This window comes from Seriola aureovittata, chromosome 16 (genome assembly GCF_021018895.1).
Source record: "Seriola aureovittata isolate HTS-2021-v1 ecotype China chromosome 16, ASM2101889v1, whole genome shotgun sequence".
In the NCBI taxonomy this organism is placed as follows: Eukaryota; Metazoa; Chordata; class Actinopteri; order Carangiformes; family Carangidae; genus Seriola; species Seriola aureovittata.
In genome coordinates this window covers 24,484,449-24,505,941 of record NC_079379.1, presented here as the reverse complement: position 1 = coordinate 24,505,941, position 21,493 = coordinate 24,484,449, and the positions used below count along the sequence as shown (strand labels likewise).

General features: G+C 40.7%; 1 protein-coding gene across 2 annotated transcripts; it reads right to left on the bottom strand.

The window, feature by feature from the left end:
* Positions 1 to 860: 860 nt before the first annotated feature.
* On the bottom strand, positions 861 to 13,969 carry lrrc3b (leucine rich repeat containing 3B). Of its 2 annotated transcripts, XM_056400146.1 has the most exons (3): positions 13,515 to 13,969; positions 10,928 to 11,050; positions 861 to 7,541 (listed from the first exon to the last, which is right to left on the bottom strand). In XM_056400146.1, exon 3 carries the CDS (start codon positions 7,395 to 7,397, stop codon positions 6,615 to 6,617), a length of 783 nt encoding a protein of 260 aa, XP_056256121.1. In that variant the 5' UTR covers positions 7,398 to 7,541; positions 10,928 to 11,050; positions 13,515 to 13,969; the 3' UTR covers positions 861 to 6,614. The 2 variants fall into 2 exon arrangements, with proteins under 2 accessions (XP_056256121.1, XP_056256120.1); XM_056400145.1 differs by lacking the exon at positions 10,928 to 11,050.
* Positions 13,970 to 21,493: the final 7,524 nt, after the last annotated feature.

Sequence of the window (21,493 nt, the reverse complement as noted above, 5' to 3'; positions counted from 1 at the left end):
CCCAGTTTAGCTGGAGACTCGGGGGAGTTGGGGAAATGCATGTTAAAGGAGTGAAAGAACCAAATGAGCGTCAACAGTCATCAGGTGTGAAAGTGACTAAAAACAGATTGTCTTAACGGGGTGTGCTGCGCGCGCTCGCTGCTCCAGGTCAACCCACATACTGTACACTGAGCAAGAACAAGAGCTGTGACCTCATACGCGGGAGAAATCTGTTTGTAGTGTTAAAAACAACTACAGTAGCAGCAGAGGTAAAAACAGGAGCATTGTGGGAGTTGTTGTGGCCTCGATTTCTCAGACTCAACACAAATGTTTCCACAGGGCAAACAACACCTTGGTCTTACATAATGTAACTGTAAGAGTGCAGCTTGAAATGTTTACCATATCTTATATAGGGAGAATGCAAAGAACGTGACAGATGTGAGCAGGAGGCGCATTTTGTTTATGGAATCTGGTGTGTTTTCTCCAGGACAGCAAATTCTGGATTTACATGATGCCAGAAATACATGAAATAAGATCAAATGAAAGGAACATACAAATAGAGAAAGTTGAGCCATTAAAATAATAATTAGATAGAAATTTCAGAATAAAATATATTCAGAAACTTCTGACATTTTTATACATTTTTTTTTAAATTAGATAATATATGACATTTTATATTGGTAATGAAATGGCAAGCCAACATTGAAAATGAAAGGCTTAGCTTTAGTTAGCTAAACTGTAACTAAAGGCTAAAGTTAGAAGCTAGCTAACATTAGCAATAATGTGTAGACAAGAAAGCATAGTGTATTAAACAAGCTAGATAATTAGCTGCTATGAAGCTGTGTAGTTTTAAGTCAAAAGGGAAATAAAATATACCGTGAAACAATGCATACTTTCTTTATTTCATTTTTTGTATGTCATGCCATTACAACAAAACCATGATAGTCAGTGCTAACATTATCATTCTTAACTGTGAATTAGTCTATCACACACTGCGGTTGGTGCACAGAGAACTGTAATATGGTATAGTATAATTGAGTTTAACAGCTTTGTTACATCAACATAGTTGATATAATTTCTTTTTTCTAACTTGCAAAATAAACTTAAACCGAGAAACAGTGAAAATCCTAAACTAAGAGTTCACAGCAAAGACCAGAGATGGATAAAGAGGACATAAATGAAAAAATAAAATGTTGAGATAAGTATTCAGGCACTTAGAAATACTTTCAGTTCCTTGGCTACACTGTGCTTCATTACATTGTACATGCATTTTACTGTCTACTATCCTGATCCTGTCATGAGGAGTATGAGATTGCCTCTACAAAGACAAGGCTAAGGGTTGGAGCACATTCAAGAACAACTATTAAAGGGATTTCAAGTATTTCACACAACATCAATGTTCATATTTACATATGATCCTAGTCTTCTCTACCTACATATTGTCATTGCATCATTTTAACAACCATTACTGTACAACTTCTGTGACCTGAAAGGAAATTTTTACAAGATACCACCAACTCCCAGCATCTAACACTTCACCAACTGTGCAGGATTTATTATTTAAAGTAGGTTTTATATATGAAATAAGCTCTTTTTTTTTGTGAAAATATAATTCCCTGTCCCTTTTACGTGTCAATCATGTGATTTTTTTTTATCTGGTCCTATGTTTTAGTGGGCTCCAGTGACTGTGATGATGATAGCATCAATTTTCTCTTCACCCGCTGCTGCTGCTGCTGCTGGGAACATTACTGTACACAGTGTTATTAAAGGGAAATGATGCATGCATTGGCACCTTGACTTGGAATAGGAAGGTTTGTGTTAATTTGTGATGACTGAGATGATGATATACTGTAGTGTGACATCCATACATGTGATAAATCTGTCCTCCCCCTTGAGAGGGCCTGGTAAGAGAGACATTGAGCTGGTAATAAATAAAAATGACCAGCTCCGTCTGGGAAGGACTGAACCAAACCACAAAACACCAACAAAAAAGAATCCACTGAAACTGACATGTAGTCTTGTGCTTACTTGTGATCAGTGCAGATAAACATCTAAAATTCACTCTGACGAGAACTGATTAAACAACAGCAACAAACCCAGACTTCACACACTGAAGAAAGAAATGTACAGTACCACACAGAAGCAGCCTGTCCCGTCACCTCCTCCAACCTGAGCAACCCTCCGATACGACCCATAGGAGTCTCTCCCGAAACGGCCCCTACGTCGGCGGGCATACTGGACCTGGGTTGTCATGGTTACAATAATATATAACATGTGCGAAACTACCTTTGCTTGGTTAGGTTTAGAAATAGATGGTGATTTGGGTTAAAATAAGTGCTGCCTCAACATTACACGGTCTTTGTTGTCATGGTAACAATATTAACAGCTGGTTTAACATGGGAATCGAACACTGCTCTCCTGTGTCATATTCACCCGTCCACCACAACCTACGTCACCGATCTTTTCCCTTTTTGCTCCCGTCATAATTACTACGACCACTAGGTGTCGCCTAGCAACAAAAGGTAACTACGGGTCATAATAACCTGCTGCACAGACGACCTGTGGGCTTGTTTTTTACAGGACAGTCTCGTCTGTCCAGAGGCGCCGTTAAACCAGAACCAAAAACCTCAGGTTCCAGAACGTCTTGCTCAGCACTCTGGGTTTTTTGACAAAATAATCTCAACTCACGGTCGATTTAGTGCAGACGACGAGACTTTGAAAATCTCAAGAGTTTAATGTGCTGCTGGAGCCACAAAACATTTCTTCTCCTGACTGTTGTCACGTGGGCGTGAGGGTGTACAGACAGCAACAACCAGATGTATTGATTTAAAGATCACTCTAGCTGAAGAGACATCTGTGACAGCTGATGAGAAAAACAAGAAAGTCACTCGTCGAAAAACACCAGTTTGTTTATGTCCAGCGAGACACAAAGGTCAGAGTTCAGTCCTGCCCCCACCTCTTCTTCGAACTCTTTGTAGCCATGGTGTTTTGTTTTGCAGTGTCCCACAGTTTCCTTGTGTCTCTCCTCCCATCTCAGACTTGTGAGAATTTCAAGTGCATCTTGTTTTTGGTTCTGATGGAAAGTGATGGAAGCGCCTCGGACAGCTCACGTCTGACTACAGGATCCGTCGTGACAGGCAGGAGTCCAGATTTAATGCCGACTTCAGCGTCCTCACATGACCAACAAGTCCTCGCATATAGAGAGATTCCTTTCACCAGACAAAATGCAGATATTGGACAAAGCTGAGCTGTGGTTAGGGGTTGGTGGCTAAAACAACTGGTAAAGGTTAGGGAAAGGTCATGGTTAAAACTCAGTGAGAGGACGCTACACGGCCTTCTGTCACACCAACCACCACACCTTCACCTTTCAGCTTGTTACCTTTCTTTATGCTGCATCCACCAATTTGCGACCTAAAGGGAATGACTACTTCCTGAACGTTGGCATCAGACGTAAAATTGTGAGGTACAGAATCAAGAGTCCTTATCGTCCTCACCCCTTCAGTGATGTGTTGGACAGGAAGTCAAACCAAGCACCAGCAGACATCTTAAGGTGTTGACTGATTGTGAGTTCACCCACTCCTTCTGAGTACATACAGTATATGACCAATTTTTGTCACCTGATCAAACGCAGAAGCTCAGCTAAAGTTGGTAATTGGTCAAACTACTATTTCCATGATCAAGAGATCATCAAGAGCATTTTGGGGTTCCTTCTTAAAATCAAATATCTACTGTCTCAGTTACTACAGATGTCCGCCAGATTTAATAGTCAGAACTAATCTTTTAACATCTGGACTTTTCTTAAAAATCATTTACATGATGTCGGATTTTATTTCAGACTATTTAAAGTTTAAGGGCATTTCAATTTTTATTGTACATTCATGTTCATGTGGGTGGTGATCAGGATGTTAACTGCAATGACTCAATGTCTGACATGTGGTGTTTGGTACATCAATTTATTACCGTCACCATGACCAAAAAAGAAAAAAAAAAGTTGGTTTCTCATTATAAGGAGAATTTTTTCACATTATAACTAGATATTTTCAGGATGGTTCCATTACATTTCTCATCATCGTTACATCCAGATTTATTCATGAATGACAATTTTTTTGACTGTTATTGTTCGGTTGTTTATCAGCAGGATTACACAAGAAGAACTGAACCCATTTGCACCAAACTTAGTGGAGATGGTGATGGGCTTGGGCCGTTACATGTCGGTGAGGGTCGGGTTAAAAGGGGTGGATCCAGGATTTTTTTTTTTTTATGACTTTCCATAACATTGCAATTCTGATGTAAATGTTTAGGTTGAGATCTATGAGTTTGTACAAGTTGGTGCAGATCCAGATAATAACCCAGATCTAATAAACATGTGTGGGACTGTTTGGAGGTATACACTCGACTGGACGCCATTCTAGTTATATATCAATGAACATTTGCGTTTAAACATTATGGATCTTGATCTTGTGAAGATTTTTTCATATTTCATATGTTTCAAAAAGTTTAATGTTCTGTACTTTTCGTGGCTCTGCTACAACTGGGTTCACTGGCTCCACTACAACACAAATACCATCGCGAAATTTAAATTATATATAATTTCTAGGGCTGCCCACAAATACCAAACGCTAATGACTGAGACGGTCTAAGTCGACCAAATTTTGATTGGTCAGTTGGTCACAGGACAAAAAAACCCCAAACTTGACAGGAAGTCACTCAGTCAGTCACGGACAGACATCATTTACACGACTGGTCTCTAACCGAGACTCTTGGGTTTGACTAACTGGAAGATTCAATAATGAAATAATAAATGCGAATTAAGAGACGTAGTACAATGAACAGCAGCAACAACTTTATTTTTACTAACACACGTGTGACAAGCGAGACTCCGACAACAATTCCTGTCTTACGGCAACTGAAATATCAAAACAACCTGTGAACACAGAACGGTCCGTTACAGTAATTACACACCGGCGTGTCCGGAAGGAACTCCAACGCCTCGAGCGGCTAAAGGACGATCGCAGCTAAGGTGACGCAAACTCTGCAGACAAACATTCGCCTCTCATTCATTGACCTAAAACAGCGCTTGTCATTTGAAACATGTAAGTAGCTTAAAGTTAGCAACTTAGCACGGACGCTCATGCTAACGCTCTCCTTGCTGGTTGTTACGACACTTTCAGAATCATTACCGTGGCTCATTATCACGGCTTTGTATTTCTCTGTACTGTAGCACGCCGTTAGCCGTGTTACTTATATTCTTTCTCAACCCTGGACTCAAGCCATTTTCTGATGCTCCCCCCAAAAATACTAAATTAAGTAATTAAATTAATATCATAAACGTGCAACGACTAGTCAGCTAATCGCCTGAACTGACGACTACCAGTCGGCTAGGAGAAACTTTGGTCGGGGGCAGCCCTGATTCCTTCAGTTGGAATGGATGTTACGGTTTGTTGTGTGGCTATAATGTCTTCCTTCCTTCCTTCCTTTTTTTCTTATTCTAATACAATATGAAAGAGTCTTGTCTGTGAGCTACAGCCTACAGTTTTAACAACTGCGGTTTTCCACATATCAGGGTGGTTTTGGCCAGAAGCCAGAACTGCAGCCCTGAACTGTGATAAGAAGACCACTGGTGCTAAGCTAAATTAGCTTCGTTCATGGTGATACAACGGGTAATACTGACAGGTTAGCTAAAGAAGCTAGCGACCACTGTGACTTACCAGCTCTTAGTTTTGACTTAAAAAGTAAAGCACTTTAAGTAATTTAATATATGATACTCGAGTTTGTATCTCATAACAAACAAAGACAAAATCTTGATTTAGTATCTCACGAATTTCACGTAGAAAGTCAAAATGTTTACGTACTATCACATCATTTTAAGTGAGCATTTTTATTTTTAATTCCTTCTTAACATTTTACTAGTTTCCTTACTTGGAAAAATAAGCTTCCATAGCACCCAGTATTTTCCTTAGCCACAGTGTGAGATCATTCACAAGATATTTCAGTGGAATCTTGACTACTTGTCTGTATTGTGAAAATCGGGCTTAAATGTGATTTGTCTGTATCAAAGACAGGTCACCAAAGCTGTAATAGTATTACACAATGTGTAGATCAAATACCATGGGTTCAGAAATGCTGAAGTTTCTGTGTGGATATTGTAATTTAGATTTAATTTTAAAGGCGCATGAAAGATGCAATTGGTTCAGCAAGTGTTTACAAAACTCAACGTACACCTTATCGTGGGCTTTGAGATACCAAAATAAGGGCTCTGGGAAATAGAGTATAGGGTGTTGTGACTTAAAAATATATTTTCTATTTATCAGATATTCCAAATTTTAATCTAAAAACAACCATTATTTAAACCTGAGATTCAAATTTTCAAAACTCCATAAGCAATTTCTGTAGAAAAGATAACGTTGGCATTAGACTATTAGACTGCGGCCTCCCATCTCAACTTATCTCAGATCAGTCGTGAACAAACCCTGGTAAGGACATACAACAAAATGTCTAAAATACAAAGATTGATCTGCAGTTTTGATGCTCACATCACTAGTGGTACAAATAGTAAACATTAGTGTGGGTCCTGTCACGTGAACATTTTGGTGTTCGTTAGGTTTGCGGTGGACGCAGTCACTGTGACGCTGCCGTCAGACAACAGTGCTGATGTCGTCGGCTTCGTCAGGTTTCTTGGGCTTGCTCGGGAGAGATTTGAGGTACTCCAGGTGGCGCCGGGCGTCCTCCTGGTTCTGTCGGACGTAATACACCACATATGAAATGACCATGGCAAACCAGCCAAACATGGTCACCAACATGGCGTAGTCTGTGGTCCTTTTGGCAAGGTTACAGAGGTCAGTGTCCACTGCCAAGAAAGGTCTTCCCTCCTGGTCACGAACCTCTGAGCTCCTGCAGAGCACGCGGGCGGCGGCGTCGTGGTTGTGGGCCATTCCGCTGATGGCCTGCTGGAGAGCACAGTCACAATGCCACGGGTTGTCGTCCACGATGACGCGGGCCTTGAGCCGAGCGAAAGCATCCTTGTGTACGCTTGTGATACGGTTGTGGGAGAGGTCCAGCACCTGTAAAGTCGCCTCTATGCCACTGAAGGCTGCTTCCCCTAAAGTCTCCACAGCGTTGTACGAAAGGTTAAGCTCCCTCAAAAGCCGAAGTCCGTGGAAGGTTTGATCGGGCACGGCTCCGATCTGGTTGTGATCCAGCCTCAACAGGACGGTGTCGACCGGGAGGCTGGGGGGGATCTCTTTGAGGCGGGACTGACTGCAGGTAACGTTGATGCCGTGGAGGTGGGGGTCACGTTGGCAGATGCAGCCCTTTGGACACATGCTGGCCGAGGGGAAGCACAAGGCCATGAGGACAAGGCTCTGAAGGAGCAGGCACATGGGGAGGGAGCGTGACAGCCACAGGTCCAGCAGAGTCATACTGACCGGCCGTCAGCAGCATCCCGCCTGGGGCCACAACCGCCACTCATCCCTTACGCACATCGCATAGTGTTGACGGTTCCTCACTGACTGCCCACTGAAGATACTGGAGGGTGAACTGATATTACCATGCTGGGTTGAGGCCTGAAACAAGATCAAACACAAAGACAGGTTGAACTATTGTCCGTAACCCGCGTCATTGTCACTATCATGATAGCATTAGCTTGAATTGATTGTTGATAAGTTGACAAGAGACTATATTTTTCTGATTTTGTTTGACTTTTATCTGTGATTTGGAACAAGGTCAAACCTAAAGCAAAGACGTTTAAAAGGTTATTTCAAACTGTATCTAAGCTAAAAGAAGATCAATACCAGCCTCATGTTACAGCCCTGATGCCACATTAAAATTATAATTAGTTTCCGACTTGTAAATAGTGTTCTCATCAAAATCCATGTTGTAATTACAAATGAGAAACTCTTCCACTGAAGAGGGGGCGGATCAATCCCAAAATATCTATACTTGAAGATCGATTCTAGAGTCAATAGGATCGAGTTTCTCTCTTCCAGGTTGGACGAGATCTGTCTGTGCAAACAACGTTCTGCTGCCGTGGACACATGTAAGTTCATCCCACTGTTTGCCACTGCTGTTGCTCTGAGTACGTCAGTTCACATCGGGCGTCTCCAGCGCCCACCTGTGACCGGACCTCACTTCCCGGCTCTACAAGCAAGTAAACGCCTTCATCGGTTCTTTTTGCAAAGACTAAATGTGCTGTTGTTTTCAGCCAGTTTCACTATGAGAGAGAGCAAATCAATGCACTGTAGCTCTACAGTGAAATAAGGTTTTATCCATTTGAAATAGTGAAATATTTTATAACGTCTAATCCATGTGGTGCTCACTGAGATCCGATCACAACTGGTCACTTTAGATGCATTTGTAATCCAGGTGTGAACTGACGTACTTCGAGCTCCCCACTTGTAATCGGGTCACTCGAGACGGATGTTAATACCAGGTCTGAACAGGACCGATGCAACTGCTAAAAGACTGTGGCCACACGTGGTCTAGAGTCTAGACCACCTCTGAATGTGGTCTGAGTGATCGGATCTCAAATGCGTCTTGAGTGCATCCACTTGGTGATTGGATCTCACGAGATGTTGGATGTTACTCTGCAGAGCCTCGTTTTCTTTGTTACAGCTTTTACGCCTCTTCCGGATTATACCTTTGAAGCTAAATGCTAATGTCATGTTTAGCAGGCAATGGTCACCGTCTTATATTAGCATGTTAGCATGTTGACATTTTTATTGGGATAAAACAAACATAAACACAAAGTGCAGCTGAGAATAATGGAAATGTCATTAGTTCTGCAGTTATTTATAAGATAAGTATTAGACAGATTGAAATTGGCTGTGGATGAAAAGAGGAAGTCATTAATAATAATTAAAAAGGGGAACAGATAAGAATCTGAATTATGAACTGAACTGTTGTTCATGTTGCTACTGGAGGAGACGTCACTCGGTCTTTAGGACAGTGTTTGGGAACCATGAATGTCTGTATAATATAATACTGTGGCAATGAATGGAAATTTAATGGAAAGAGTGAAAACTTTGACCTGCTGGTGGCACGAGATGGAAAGATTCATTTTCACCATGAATGTCTTTAAGAAAATGTCAATCCACCCGATGGTTGTTCAGACCTTCCAGTCTGGGCCAAAGTAATGGGCCGACACTGCTGTCCCTCGGAGCGAACACCGCCACCGCCACTAAAAAAAATGGTGCTGTCACATGGAATCTGGAGCCATTAGCTCGCAGGGCCTTTCAGATGACATGAATATGTGACTTTGTGAAGTCTTATTTCTGTCTGTTGAACCAAAAGCGTCTCAGAATAAGGTCCTATGCAGCTCTAGGCTTGTACTTGGGCTCTGCTAAATTTGGTTGAGAAGTTTATGTTTTTCTTTTTTTAGGGAGGTTGCATCTTAAAGAGTGTGAACAAGTTCCTACTGCGTCGTCAATGGGCAGACTCATAGCTGTCCTCTGACTGCATCATACTGTCTGCACGTCTCCAACAACTGTGTCTTTAGTGTGTTTTTGTTTGCATACGAAGAGATGGGACTGGTCTCAAACTCAACCCTCACAGTCGGCCCATCGCTGCGCACGGTGAGGGTGATTGTTGAATAGTTACGGCCTCTGAGCTCCTGGCAGTCTGACACGCACTTTGTTTGAAGCAAACTGAGGCTGTGACCTACGGTGACCCTGAGAGCTCAACGCACTGCAACTTCAGAAAACACATTCAAACCGACAAAACAGGATCACGTTCGGAAAACATCATCAGCAACTTCATGCGCTGCAAATACTGACAACACAAGCAAACACAGAAACATGCAGCACAGACGACAATGGAAGTGTTTCCAGGGGACACAAAAAAGTGATGAACCCGTAGCCATCTTCATCAACAAGGCCCATGGTGTGTGGAAGCATTGACAACAGCAAATGGAGAAAGGCGAGAATTAAAAAGAAACTAGAACCACTTCCTCGTGGTCGTATCCCTCCGCCACTCAGACTAGTTCCAGGTCACATCCCTGTTTATCCAGAGTCAGAGAAAATATTAAACATTTGTGTGAGATTTTGTCATAATTGCTGTGAAATCTTGAGTAATGACTAAAAACTGTTTTCTGAGGTCACTGTGACCTTTGACCTTTAACCACCAAAATCTAATCAGTTCATCTTTGAGTCCAAGTAAATGTTTCTGCCAAATCCGAAGAAGTTCCTTCAAAGATATCACATTCACAAAGCCAAAACCATGTTCTTGTGAGGTCACCGTGACCTTGACCTTTGACCTGTACCCACCAAATTCTAATCAGTTTGTCCTTGAGTGTGGATGAACATTTTTACCAAATTTGAAGAAATTCCTGCAAGATGTTACTGAGATACTGCATCCACAAGGCTGAAATTGTGTTTTGTGAGGTCACCACGCCCGTCACTTTTGACCCCCAGAATCTAATCAGTTCGTCCTTGAATCCGAGCCAATGTTTGTGCCAAATTAGAAGAATTTCCGTCGAGGCGTCTCTGAGATATCGTGTCCATGAGACGCACGGACAGACAACCTGAAAACAAAATCTCTTGTGTAGTTTTGCACCAACGCTTCACCTGCTGTGTCTGTGCTCCCTGAGATGGGAGGAGCTCTTTTTGTTCCAGAACGATGGATATACAAGGAAGAGCCGGCACGTCTCACACACTGCGACCTGCGAAACCTCGCGGAGCGGCTTCTGCTCTGATGTCAATAAAGGTCAGATCACCTGACCTGTAAGAATGAGGGATTACACGCCTTCTATCGGCTGACAGCACACCGCCGTCTCCGCGGGCACGAGACTGATCGTCGTAGAGTTTAATCAATTATACGTTTCAACAGCTGCACAATCAGTGGGAGTATACACAGTCTTATTGATCATCCTACAGGTTTGTCTGTTGTGGAATTGAACATTAACGCCCGTGTGTGATGTGAGAGGCGTCGCTCAGTCTCCTGCAGAACAACGGACCTTTACAGAGACTTCACGTTGTTTTACGATCTGCTGTTTTGCTTCAGTCTCTTTGCTGTCATCACTGTCATCTCCAGTCGCAGCAGGCAGCTGTTCTCAGCACAAAAAACACTGATGAATTCACTGTGGACCACCAAACAGCACACACACACACACACACACACACACACACACACACACACACACACACACACACACACACACACACAGTCACCGACTGGCTGGTGAACACTGTGGAGTGTTTGGCAGCTAAAGAGCCAGATATTTTTCTAATGAGGGTGATACTGTAACTGTGTTTACAGTATCACAGAGGAAATGAATTAATGCAGTGGCACATTGCACTGGACAGGATCAGTGGATAACAGTGGCTTCATAAAGTCTCTATTCGCACGCTGTAGATTTTAAATTGCAAATGGATAAAAACTGCCAGTCTGCCTCTGAATCCGCTCTCAATACAGCGGCGTTCAGAGAAGCTCCTTCTGGCAGCAGTTACAGGTTCAACTCCAGGGGCCAGAAGCATAAAACCTCTGTGTAGATTAATGACTAAAAACTAAGTGAACGCACGAACCCAGAAATATTCACACCCGTTCTTTAGAGATCAGAATCGTAAAGCCGTGCGTCCGCATGGTTCAGCTTTATAAATCTCACTCGCTGAGAAATTGGGCGCCTCATTTCCACAAGTGATGAGACACAGAGAAGAAAAGACGAGACAGAAGAACAATTTCACTGATTGTGAAACTGAGGTAAAAAACGCGCATCTGTTTTACTTTAGTACAATCAGTGTAAAGTAAAGTCCTGTTTTACACTTTACTGAATTTACTGGGACGAGTCTTAACAAGGCTCCAGACTTTGACACTGAGATTAGTAAATATCAAAATAGTAGGAAACAGTTACAGAATGACTCACAATAAATAATAAGGACATTAAACAATGATGAATGTCATGTTAAATTTACTGAATATATAATATATAAATAATTGAACAAATAAAATAAGAAACATCTCAAATTGTGGCACGAGATATTTATGGATTTACGTGGAATAAATCTATGTCAATGCTGGAAACTGGGGATCATCGGTCTCCTCACCTGCAACCGTTAGATTGATCACTGAATAACATTCACTGGTTCCAGCTTCACTGTAAAGATCAGCTGCTTCTCCTGGTTGTATTAGCTCCATATAGTGAATCAAATATATTCAGACAGGGAACTTGTGACGGCTTCTAATTTCAGACATTTCATAAATCAACCCAAAAAGGAAAATAATTGTTATCTGTGTTCCTTGATATAGCAAATAGTCAATTCAACAATTCTGCTATGAACAAGCACAAACTGCATCATAATTGTAGAGTATCTTATATATTACATGTATATAAATATGTTTAATAAGACTTCATGTTTTTAGTTCGGACTAAAAAGAGGTAATGACAGTGAATATGCATTTTAATCTAATCTTTTAAACTGGTTTTACTGTTATTCCAACAATATCCTCCCCCCACAGCGTCCTTAAGAAAACAAGCAATTTGTAAAAGTTATTTACAGTCTGTTTGTGTCTGAAGACTCATCTTCAAAGGGACTAATTGAGTTTGTCTCATCGCTCTCTCCATCCAAATGAGACAAGGCTCCATAGCCAGGAGTCTGGCTGCTGTGAATGTGACAGGCTGGAGGATAATAACTAAATATGAATCAACACAGCTCCATGTGACCGGGGTGGATCTGAGGAACAGCACCGAGGAGGAGACCCAGCTGCTGCCTACAGCTCCTTAAACAGAGCTAATGTAAACCTAGCGCTGTCTGAACTGGCCCCGTTACACCTTAAATGGAGAGAACGTCACGCAAAACTCCATTCAATAATTTCCTAATTTTACACATCCATCTTTACTGCCATTTAATAGTGAGACTAATTTCAGGGTAAGACCCAGATTGTGAATCCAGAGGAGTGATATAGTAATTCGGCACATTAATAAACGTTTCCAGCTTCAGTTATTTCAATAAAAATCTAACTTCTCTCAGCGGCTCGCACCGGTTGCTGCCGCCCGCCGCGGCGCGTTTAAATGGGAGAAGATCAGAAGAAAACTGCGGCCGAAGCGGGAATAAAGTTGGAAATGGCAAGAAAGTGAGATCCGATGGTACGTTCACTGTGCGCCGAATTAATGTGTGGCTTTTAATCACGTGAAATTTACGTTTGTTTGTATTCTATGTGCGCTGTCGTTCCGGTAATAAGCACAGAAACATAAAAATAGATCTTTTTGACAATGGCGTCTGGCAGGACGTCGCCTGAGAAAACATCACGCACCAGCCTACCTGTACTGCCAACACCAAATCAACGCTTCATGTTGTCTAATAGTCAGAAAAGGCGGAATACAGAGCGGCTGGTGAAAGTATACATTTATAATCATCCAATATCTGAATCATAAATCACATTTTAAAAAAGAAGAAAAGAAAAAAAAACAATTTCTCCATGCAAAAAAAAATAAAAAATAAAATAAAAAAATGAATGAAGGCAGCGACAGTAGCAGAGGACAGACAGCGCAAACATAACACAGCAGAGACAGGCATAGGAGCAACAGGCGACACAAGTCTCCTCACCAGCAGTCACAGTCATTAGCTGTTGTCAAAGTGTTCATATCACAGGGAGGTGTTGAGACCGGCTGGGAGGGCAGCCCGTCTGCAGAGGTATCCGCTCTCTGGTGCACAAGTCGCAGTGTGAATTCGCATCTTCTTCTTCTTTTTTTTTTTTTTTTTTTTTTTTACCTTACCCAGAATAAAACACCGCACAGGAGTGAACGGTGAGAAAGGGAGGGGTTCTCTGTGTGAAGTCACCGGGTAACAGACACAACCTCACTTCCCGTTGCAGCTTTCAGTATAAAATCAAAGTTGGCGTCACAGTAATTGGGTTTATGTAATGTAGGAATGTAGTGTAAGATGGGCTCATTTAACCAACATGAGTATATTGTGTTTTCTGGATGATATATATTTTTTTATGTCTGTACCTGAATTTTTAACTTTGAATTAAAAACAGAAGTCTAGCGTTGCTGCTAGTTTCGGCCAACAGATGGCGCTAGCTGTTAGCTGTTAGCTCTAGCAGCTTCAGATGTGAAGCCAAAACCGGCGAAATATAATCGTTCAATCAGATTTTTCTTTTTTTTGTTGTTTTCTCTAGGCAGAGAAAATGTTAGCTGGCTCACTCATTGGTTAGGAGCTCATCACCAGGCAGTAAGCTAACGATTGATAAATAATCGAGACAGACAATCAGATTTCACAACCTCTTCAAAGGTAGAGAGTCACTGTTTTTTCAGTCGTCCTTCACCATAGCTTATTACATTACATGCGACTGAGATTGTCTCCCTTTTTATTTTTTAGATTAAAACCATTAGATATTTTAAGGATGTATTGAGCACTGAACTGGAAATGTCCCTGGTTTTCATTTCATTTCTGGTCTTCTTAACCTGATGCTGCTAGTAAGGAAAAAACAAGAACAAGTAAACAACTGGACACACTATACCATATATGATATCTTCAATTTGTGGCATCGAGAAATCAACCAGAGCTCCTATGTCTTTCTCCATTAGTTTACGGTTGTTTAATTAGACACAACTTTATCTTGGAATCTGCACAATATGATCTGACCTAAAGTAATAGAGGTCCTCAGTAAGGAGGTCCATTGTCGGGAACTCACTTACTTTCTTTTGGGGGTGCTTTTGAAATAAGCTCCATTTCGTGCCACAAGATATTTTGCATCTTTCAAAATTCATGACCTGTCTTCTCACTCAAACTCAACCGCTGCCAAAACTCTACATCTAAATCTAAAAATAAATCTTTAAAAAAAATGCATGACCTCCTGAATGAGATGTAGCACGCTGAGATCTTATTTTCATCCCTTGACGACTTCTATGGAAGACGTATGTCACTTCCTCACCAGTGGATCAGCTATATCAGCCTCCAAGAGCTGGTGGTTCTGGCCCTTTGGCCACCGAGCTGCCTGTGAGTCTGTTGTGTTGTTGCTGTGTTTGTTCTTCGTGAATAGGATTCTTTCTCGTCCTTGGCGACTGACTCTGTTTCCAAGAGTTTCTGTTTTGTTTGACTGTGTAGGTTACCTGAGTTTTATTCGTCTGGCCTCGGAGAACCCCGACGTTTCTTGACGTTTATTCTTCCCTGAATCTCTTGTACGTTTTGTTGCATTTTGCTTCATGTGTTAGTCTGATAATAAACACCCTGCTACATTTTCAATGTGTCTTACCCACCTCTTTTTATCCCTTCTGTTTTTGGGTTGTCTGTACATCCACCCGTACGTACGTCTGTCCATCCCATTCTTGTGGACACGATGTCTCGGTAACGCCTTAAAAAACGACTTCAAATTTGGCGCAAACGTTCACCTGGACTCAAGGATGAATTGATTAAGTTTTGGGGACTAAAGGTCAAAGATCAACGTCATTACTGAAGATTTCACGCAGCAATTATGACAAAATTTCACACAAATGGTTCATATTTTCTACAACTCTGGATAAACAGGGATGTAACCTGAAGCCAGTCTGAGTGGAGGAGGGATAAAACCTTTTCTTTGTTAAGAGTATTGATGTTACTGCCTGTGTTCCCCTGGACGTGGGTCATAACAGGCGACGTGATGCTCGAGATGGAAATCTTTTAAGGATGAAGGAGCAATCAGGAGACACGTACTGTCTGAAGCACAAGTACTTATTGCAGCTTGGTGCATCAAGGAGACAGGAAATGGAGAATTACCGATGTTAACTTGTTTAACACCATCCAAAGCACTTCAAGTCATTCCACATCTCTAAACATGATCTGATGTCTCACCTGACTCTCACTGAGGATCTTAAGAAGCGTCTTCCTCTCCGCTCAATGTTTACATCTCCGCTACACTTGCTATCGATGTAACCTTGGTTACTATGACTACTGCTGATGTGAGCGGAGCAGCTGCACGCTCACTGAGCTACAGATAAACAATGGACCATAGTGACCTGTGACTGACCTTGTGTACAGACACGTGTGAATAAAATAACACGGACAAAGACCAGAGAAGGTTTCACCTCATGTCACTTTACCTTCCACATTTCTTACTCTCCTTTTCGTGCCTCTCCTGGACGCCGTGGATGACCCTGTAAGACTGGTAGGGATGGATCAGGCGTGCAGGAAGATTCTTGGTTTTGTATCGCAGCCTCTCTGATTGATTTCTGTGACGTTTACTGAAGGTAGAACAGTCTGTTCAGTGGAGAAGTGTCGTTGTTTTTTGTTGTCATGTCACCTGCTAAATACTGTAAAGACATAAAAGCTTCAAAGACAATAGTGGTACATATTGTGGTGGGTTTTTTTTAGTGTGTTATGAGTGACAAATGTCTCGGTGAAGTGTTTTGATTGTGTTACCCTGATTTCTTGGTCGATAGCGCGACAAGTGGGCTACAATTTCCTTTTAACTTTCGTCTATAATCACCATCAACACAGCAGGACAGTTGACTTGACTTTATTCTGTCCTCTTAGCAGGACATCAAAAACAGTGTCACATTTACACCTGTCCCCCTGCAAACAGTGGCAGGCAGGAACCAAAGGTGCTCCACACTGAAGGGGTTGTAAATAACAAACTTAAATGTTACACCTACAAATTATATATGAAATAATAAAGCGCTGAAACTGATAATAAAATTATTTAATAAACTTAAACTTCATTTTACAAAAAATAAACTTGTATAATACCTCATTTTATTCTACTTTAATTTACCTTTTTTATTTTCTTTCTTTGTTCATTTTGTTTTGTTTTTGCCTTTATTCAGTCATGACAGTAGAGCTGAAGACAGGAAACAGAGACGGAGCGGTAAATGATGCAACTAAGATCCCTCAAGATCGAACCTTCTTCTTTTTAACGTCTACGTCTCGACCACCTCTAATTGATGTTTTAATGCATTTACTCATCTTATGGACTGCACTTATACAGCGCTTATCTAGTCTTATCGATTACTCAAAGTGCATTAGACATCACCCAGAGCTTTATCCTATAGACCTACACTCACGCTCACACACACACACACACACACACACACACACACAATGACAGATCAGTATCAGTATCTTCCTCAAGGACACCGACCTTCCGATCAGTGGACAACTCACGCTAATGATAACAATGAAAGTAATGATGATAATGATGATAATGATGATAATAATAATAATAATAATAATAAGACGGTATTTGTGTAGCACTTTTGTGCTGCTTCAAATGAGTCAAATATAAAACATCCTAACAAATCAAAGTAAAATCTAAATTAGATTAAAAAGATAGAACACAATAAGAATTTTCTAAAAAATGAATCTTAAGAAATGATGGATCATAAGGGGATAAAAGCTCAGACATATAGTCAGCCCAAACCTGGCCTTAAAAGTAATAAAGTAAAGTAAAAGTAAAAAATAATTTTAAAATCAACCCTGAAATGAACGGGCCGTCAGTGTTGAGATGCTGAGACCGGAGTGATGTGAACAAACTTTTCTATGATCTGTGGCTGAATTAAAAGACTTGATAAGTTGATAAAAAAAAACATGACTGAATAACTTTGGTGTAAAACACAAAACCTGATCAAAGATTGCTCCATGATTTTTGGCGGAGGGTTTCGTGTAGTTTGTTATCTGAGTTTTCTATGATTTGAATTCTTTTTGCAGAAGGACCAAAGCACGATGAGCTCAGATTTAGTTTGATTATTAATTGCAAGAAATCGTCTGTCGTCCAGTATTTTATTTCAGTGAGACAGTTGTGGAGGATTGATATGTTAGACCGGTCTGATTGGTAGATAGAGTTGTGTGCCGTCAGCGTAGCAGTGAAAATGGACAACGTATTTACCAAATGATGTCACTGAGAGGCAGCATGTACATGGAAAATAAAATCGGACCCAGGATTGAGCCTTGCGGGACACCATAGGATGAGTTAGTGGAGGATGAGACTAAGCCAGCCATTCAATGCTTTGAATTAACTGACAAATTTTTTCCACCTTATTTCAACTTATATTGTACTTCATTGCCCAAATACAATTTGTAATCAATTCAATTATCACAAGCTTTTGAGATTCTGTCTCTTACTCATATTGTCTTCAGTTGATTATAAATGACTTTCCTTCCATGAGAGCTGCTGTTACCTCTGTGGGGTTAAAATGTGAGGCATCGGGTGAAGTATTGACACAGATTGAAAACTGTAAATTATTTTATGACACTGGATGAAATGTAGGACACACTGTGAAGAGAAGAACATATTACATTTAATTGGTTAGTTCATTATTCAGTGAAAGAGCTCCTGGGCTGTGGCTCTGTTATCCCTCTTAACCCTCTGAGGTCTAAGGGTATTTTCTGGATTTCTACACTATTTCTTAAAGTCATCTTTTAAAAGCTTGCGTATCACATAATGCTCAAGTGTTTTCGTCACAATTTCCAGAACTATCGCAGCTCTTTCTATAACAATGCCCCTTTTTGACCTTTGCAATGTGCAAAAAGATAATTTGGCCCAAATGCTGAAAAACAGAAGCCCAGTTTTTGAAATGGACCTATTAAAGTCTTAGGTTCATAAACAAATAGTGCAATGTATGAGTAAAATATAGATAAATGTTTAATAAATGGCTAAAATTAGATTTTTATAATATCACTGAGTCGAAGCGCTGAGCTAAAGTTTAGAGGTCTGTTTTGAGGCCTTCTAGCTCCGGCTTTAAATCATGTACAGTCCCGCAAGAATAAGAAATGGAAAGTGGAGAGTCAACAGATTTTTAACAACATTTAAACCATATTTCTACACTGTGTTATCGCAAACATATTAATGGAAATACCCATCGACCTCAGAGGGTTGAATATGGGTCTTTCTCCTCCGACTGCAGGCGGTCTGTGATTATAGCCTATGTATAGTACAAAAAATACTAATATAAGGTGTAGTTAATAGGTTGTGTATGAATGAAATTTCATTATAATGATTCTAACAACCTGTAATTCTATAATTCCATGAATGATCCGAAGGTCTGACACCGGAGCTGATCAGTGGTCACAGCTTAGGAACGAAGGCCATCCAGAATGTGCCACAGATAGAGGAGAGGTCTAATTTTAGAACATGGTGATAAGCTGTGCTCCCGGTGGGACAGGGTGATATCAAAGGAATGCATGCTGACTCTGTTGCCATGGTGATCATAATTCAGCTTGGATATCTCCTAATTAGATGGTGGGGCTGTAAAAAAAAAAAAAAAAAAAAAGGAAGGAAGAGAAAAAGGAATAACATGAACCAAAGTCATCATCATTACAGCAATAGGAATCAATAGTTCCTGCTCAGCTAAGGCACTATTTATATGGAGTGGTGGAAGTGGGTACACTTAACTCTCAGAGAGCCGAGGGGATGGTGGGAAGGCAGAATCACGATGCAGCGCTGCTTCTGCCGTGTCCTCGTCCTCCAGTCTGCAACACTTTAACGTTGTCGTGTGTTTGTGTGAATGCATGTGTGAATTTGCAGTACGTAAAGGTGGGGAATCCCCGACACTCTTGATCTCGGTGCATGTTAGCTGTTGAATCACTGAGCAGAGAGTGATGCATACAGCAAGTTCTGAGGCCAAAATATCCCCCAATGAAAATGTCGGGCTTTCCTTTCTGACAAGAAAAAAAAAAAAGGAAGGAAAAAAAAACCTTGTTTCCTCATTTATCTGTGTCAGATTATTTCAAATTAAAAAACGGATGAATAATTGATTTATTCATTAACTGGATGTGACATGCAGAAGAGTTAATAAAACGTAATCTCTAAAAATGGGTCTGGGAAGACATTCCCCAGTACAGTAATTCATCATCTGGTTCCGGCTTTACATCATGTTATTAAATTAAATCACGACGATACAATATTCATCAAGTGAAATACAGAGCAAGAGGTGCAGTCCTGCCATATAACATGAATTCAACGTTTCACTGTCAGAGTTACGAGCTACTTATGAAGCATCAAATCAAAAAGGCATCATAAGCATATCATAGGAATATTGTGAGAAAATGAAGCTTATTAGCGTGTGTTATGTAATTATAGAATATTATTCTTGCCTTCTGGCTGCAAGCTAAAGATGGTGCCGGATTGTCGATTAGTCCATCACGTTGGAACACAGCACATTATCTCAGCTACTGCTCAGCTTGCCATGTCCCCACAGGATGAATCATAATCATATGCTGACTGTTTGACGTTTGCTGTAACACCATTATCAAGTCAAATATCCCCCAGTGGTCAACACACGTTTCCATGACATTTGTCTGTTAAACTAATGGCTGAAGTTCCATGACATTTGCCTGCAGAGCAGGAATCCTGATGTCTTTGGTGACGCCCTCAATATTTGCGAGTCTGGTGACACCAAATCTTTTTCTTGTATAAAAGAAAGATGAAATCTTTCTCATCTTTTAATCCACAAATATTTTTTATCCACTAACTATAATCTTGTATTCACACTGAAAAATCACAGTCATGAAGTAATAATGTGAGGGACCATCATCCTCTTCCTCCGTCATGACTTGATCTTGTTCTTACACATTATTAAAACAAACAACATACAACATGTTAATGTAACGGGGACATTTCCAGTTCAGTGGTCAATATATCCTTAAAATATCCAGTGTTTTTATCTATGAAATAAAAACGGGGACAGTCCCAGTTTCATGTATTCTGCCCATGAGTAACTGTTGCACTGTAATTAACTATGGTGAAAGACGACAAAACAACAAAACAACGACTCCCTGCCTTTGTAGACGTCGTGAAGTCTGATTGTCTGTCTCAATTATGTATATTCCTTTAGCCCCTAAGAATCCACAGATCAAAAGAAACAAAAAGGTTTTTATAATAATATTCCAGGTTGTGAATACTGTCAGGTGAAGTCCATTGCAGACAATCAGGCGACTTCTTCTTCTTCACTTCTTCCAAAATGAAAACTATATTTTCAGGTTTTCATTGAGTGAGTCAGGTGACCTTTTCTTTGCCTAGAGATAACAACAACAAACAAAACAAGAAAAGTCTAATTGGATAATTCTATTATTTTCATGGTTTTAGCTTAATTTCTGAAGCTGCTAAAGGCTAGCAGCCAGCGCCCACTGTTGGCCAAAACATGCGCAAAGTTAGACGTCTGTTGGACGTTCCAGCTGGGGACAGGAAACCAAAAATGGGGACTATCCCTGGAAAACAGGGATGTCTGGTCACCCTATGATAGATGCATTTTCTAAATTTGAACAGAGCCAGGCTACAGCTGCTGATTTCAGTCTTCATGCTAAGCTAGGCTAACTTCCTCCTGTCCCCTGCTCAGTACAGACATGAGATTGACATCATTTTGTCCATTTCACAAAAAGCAAATAAGCCGATGTCTCACAATGTATAGTTTGACACTGTGAGACATTCGTCTCATTAGTCTCCAGGAATAACAAGATTGTTAGTAGAGCACTGAACAGTTCTGTGAGGTGTAACGGACTTTACAGTCTGGAGCGGCTAATGAGGCTTTAGACTTGTGTATGTTGACCTACTTATTACAGTGTAAAATAATAGATTGTATATAAAGTTATACCATATATACTGTATAAACACA

What these genes read in the sequence shown, in the direction of transcription:
- lrrc3b (XM_056400146.1), bottom strand. Translation starts at nt 7,397, where the DNA reads ATGACTCTGCTGGACCTGTGGCTGTCACGCTCCCTCCCCATGTGCCTG.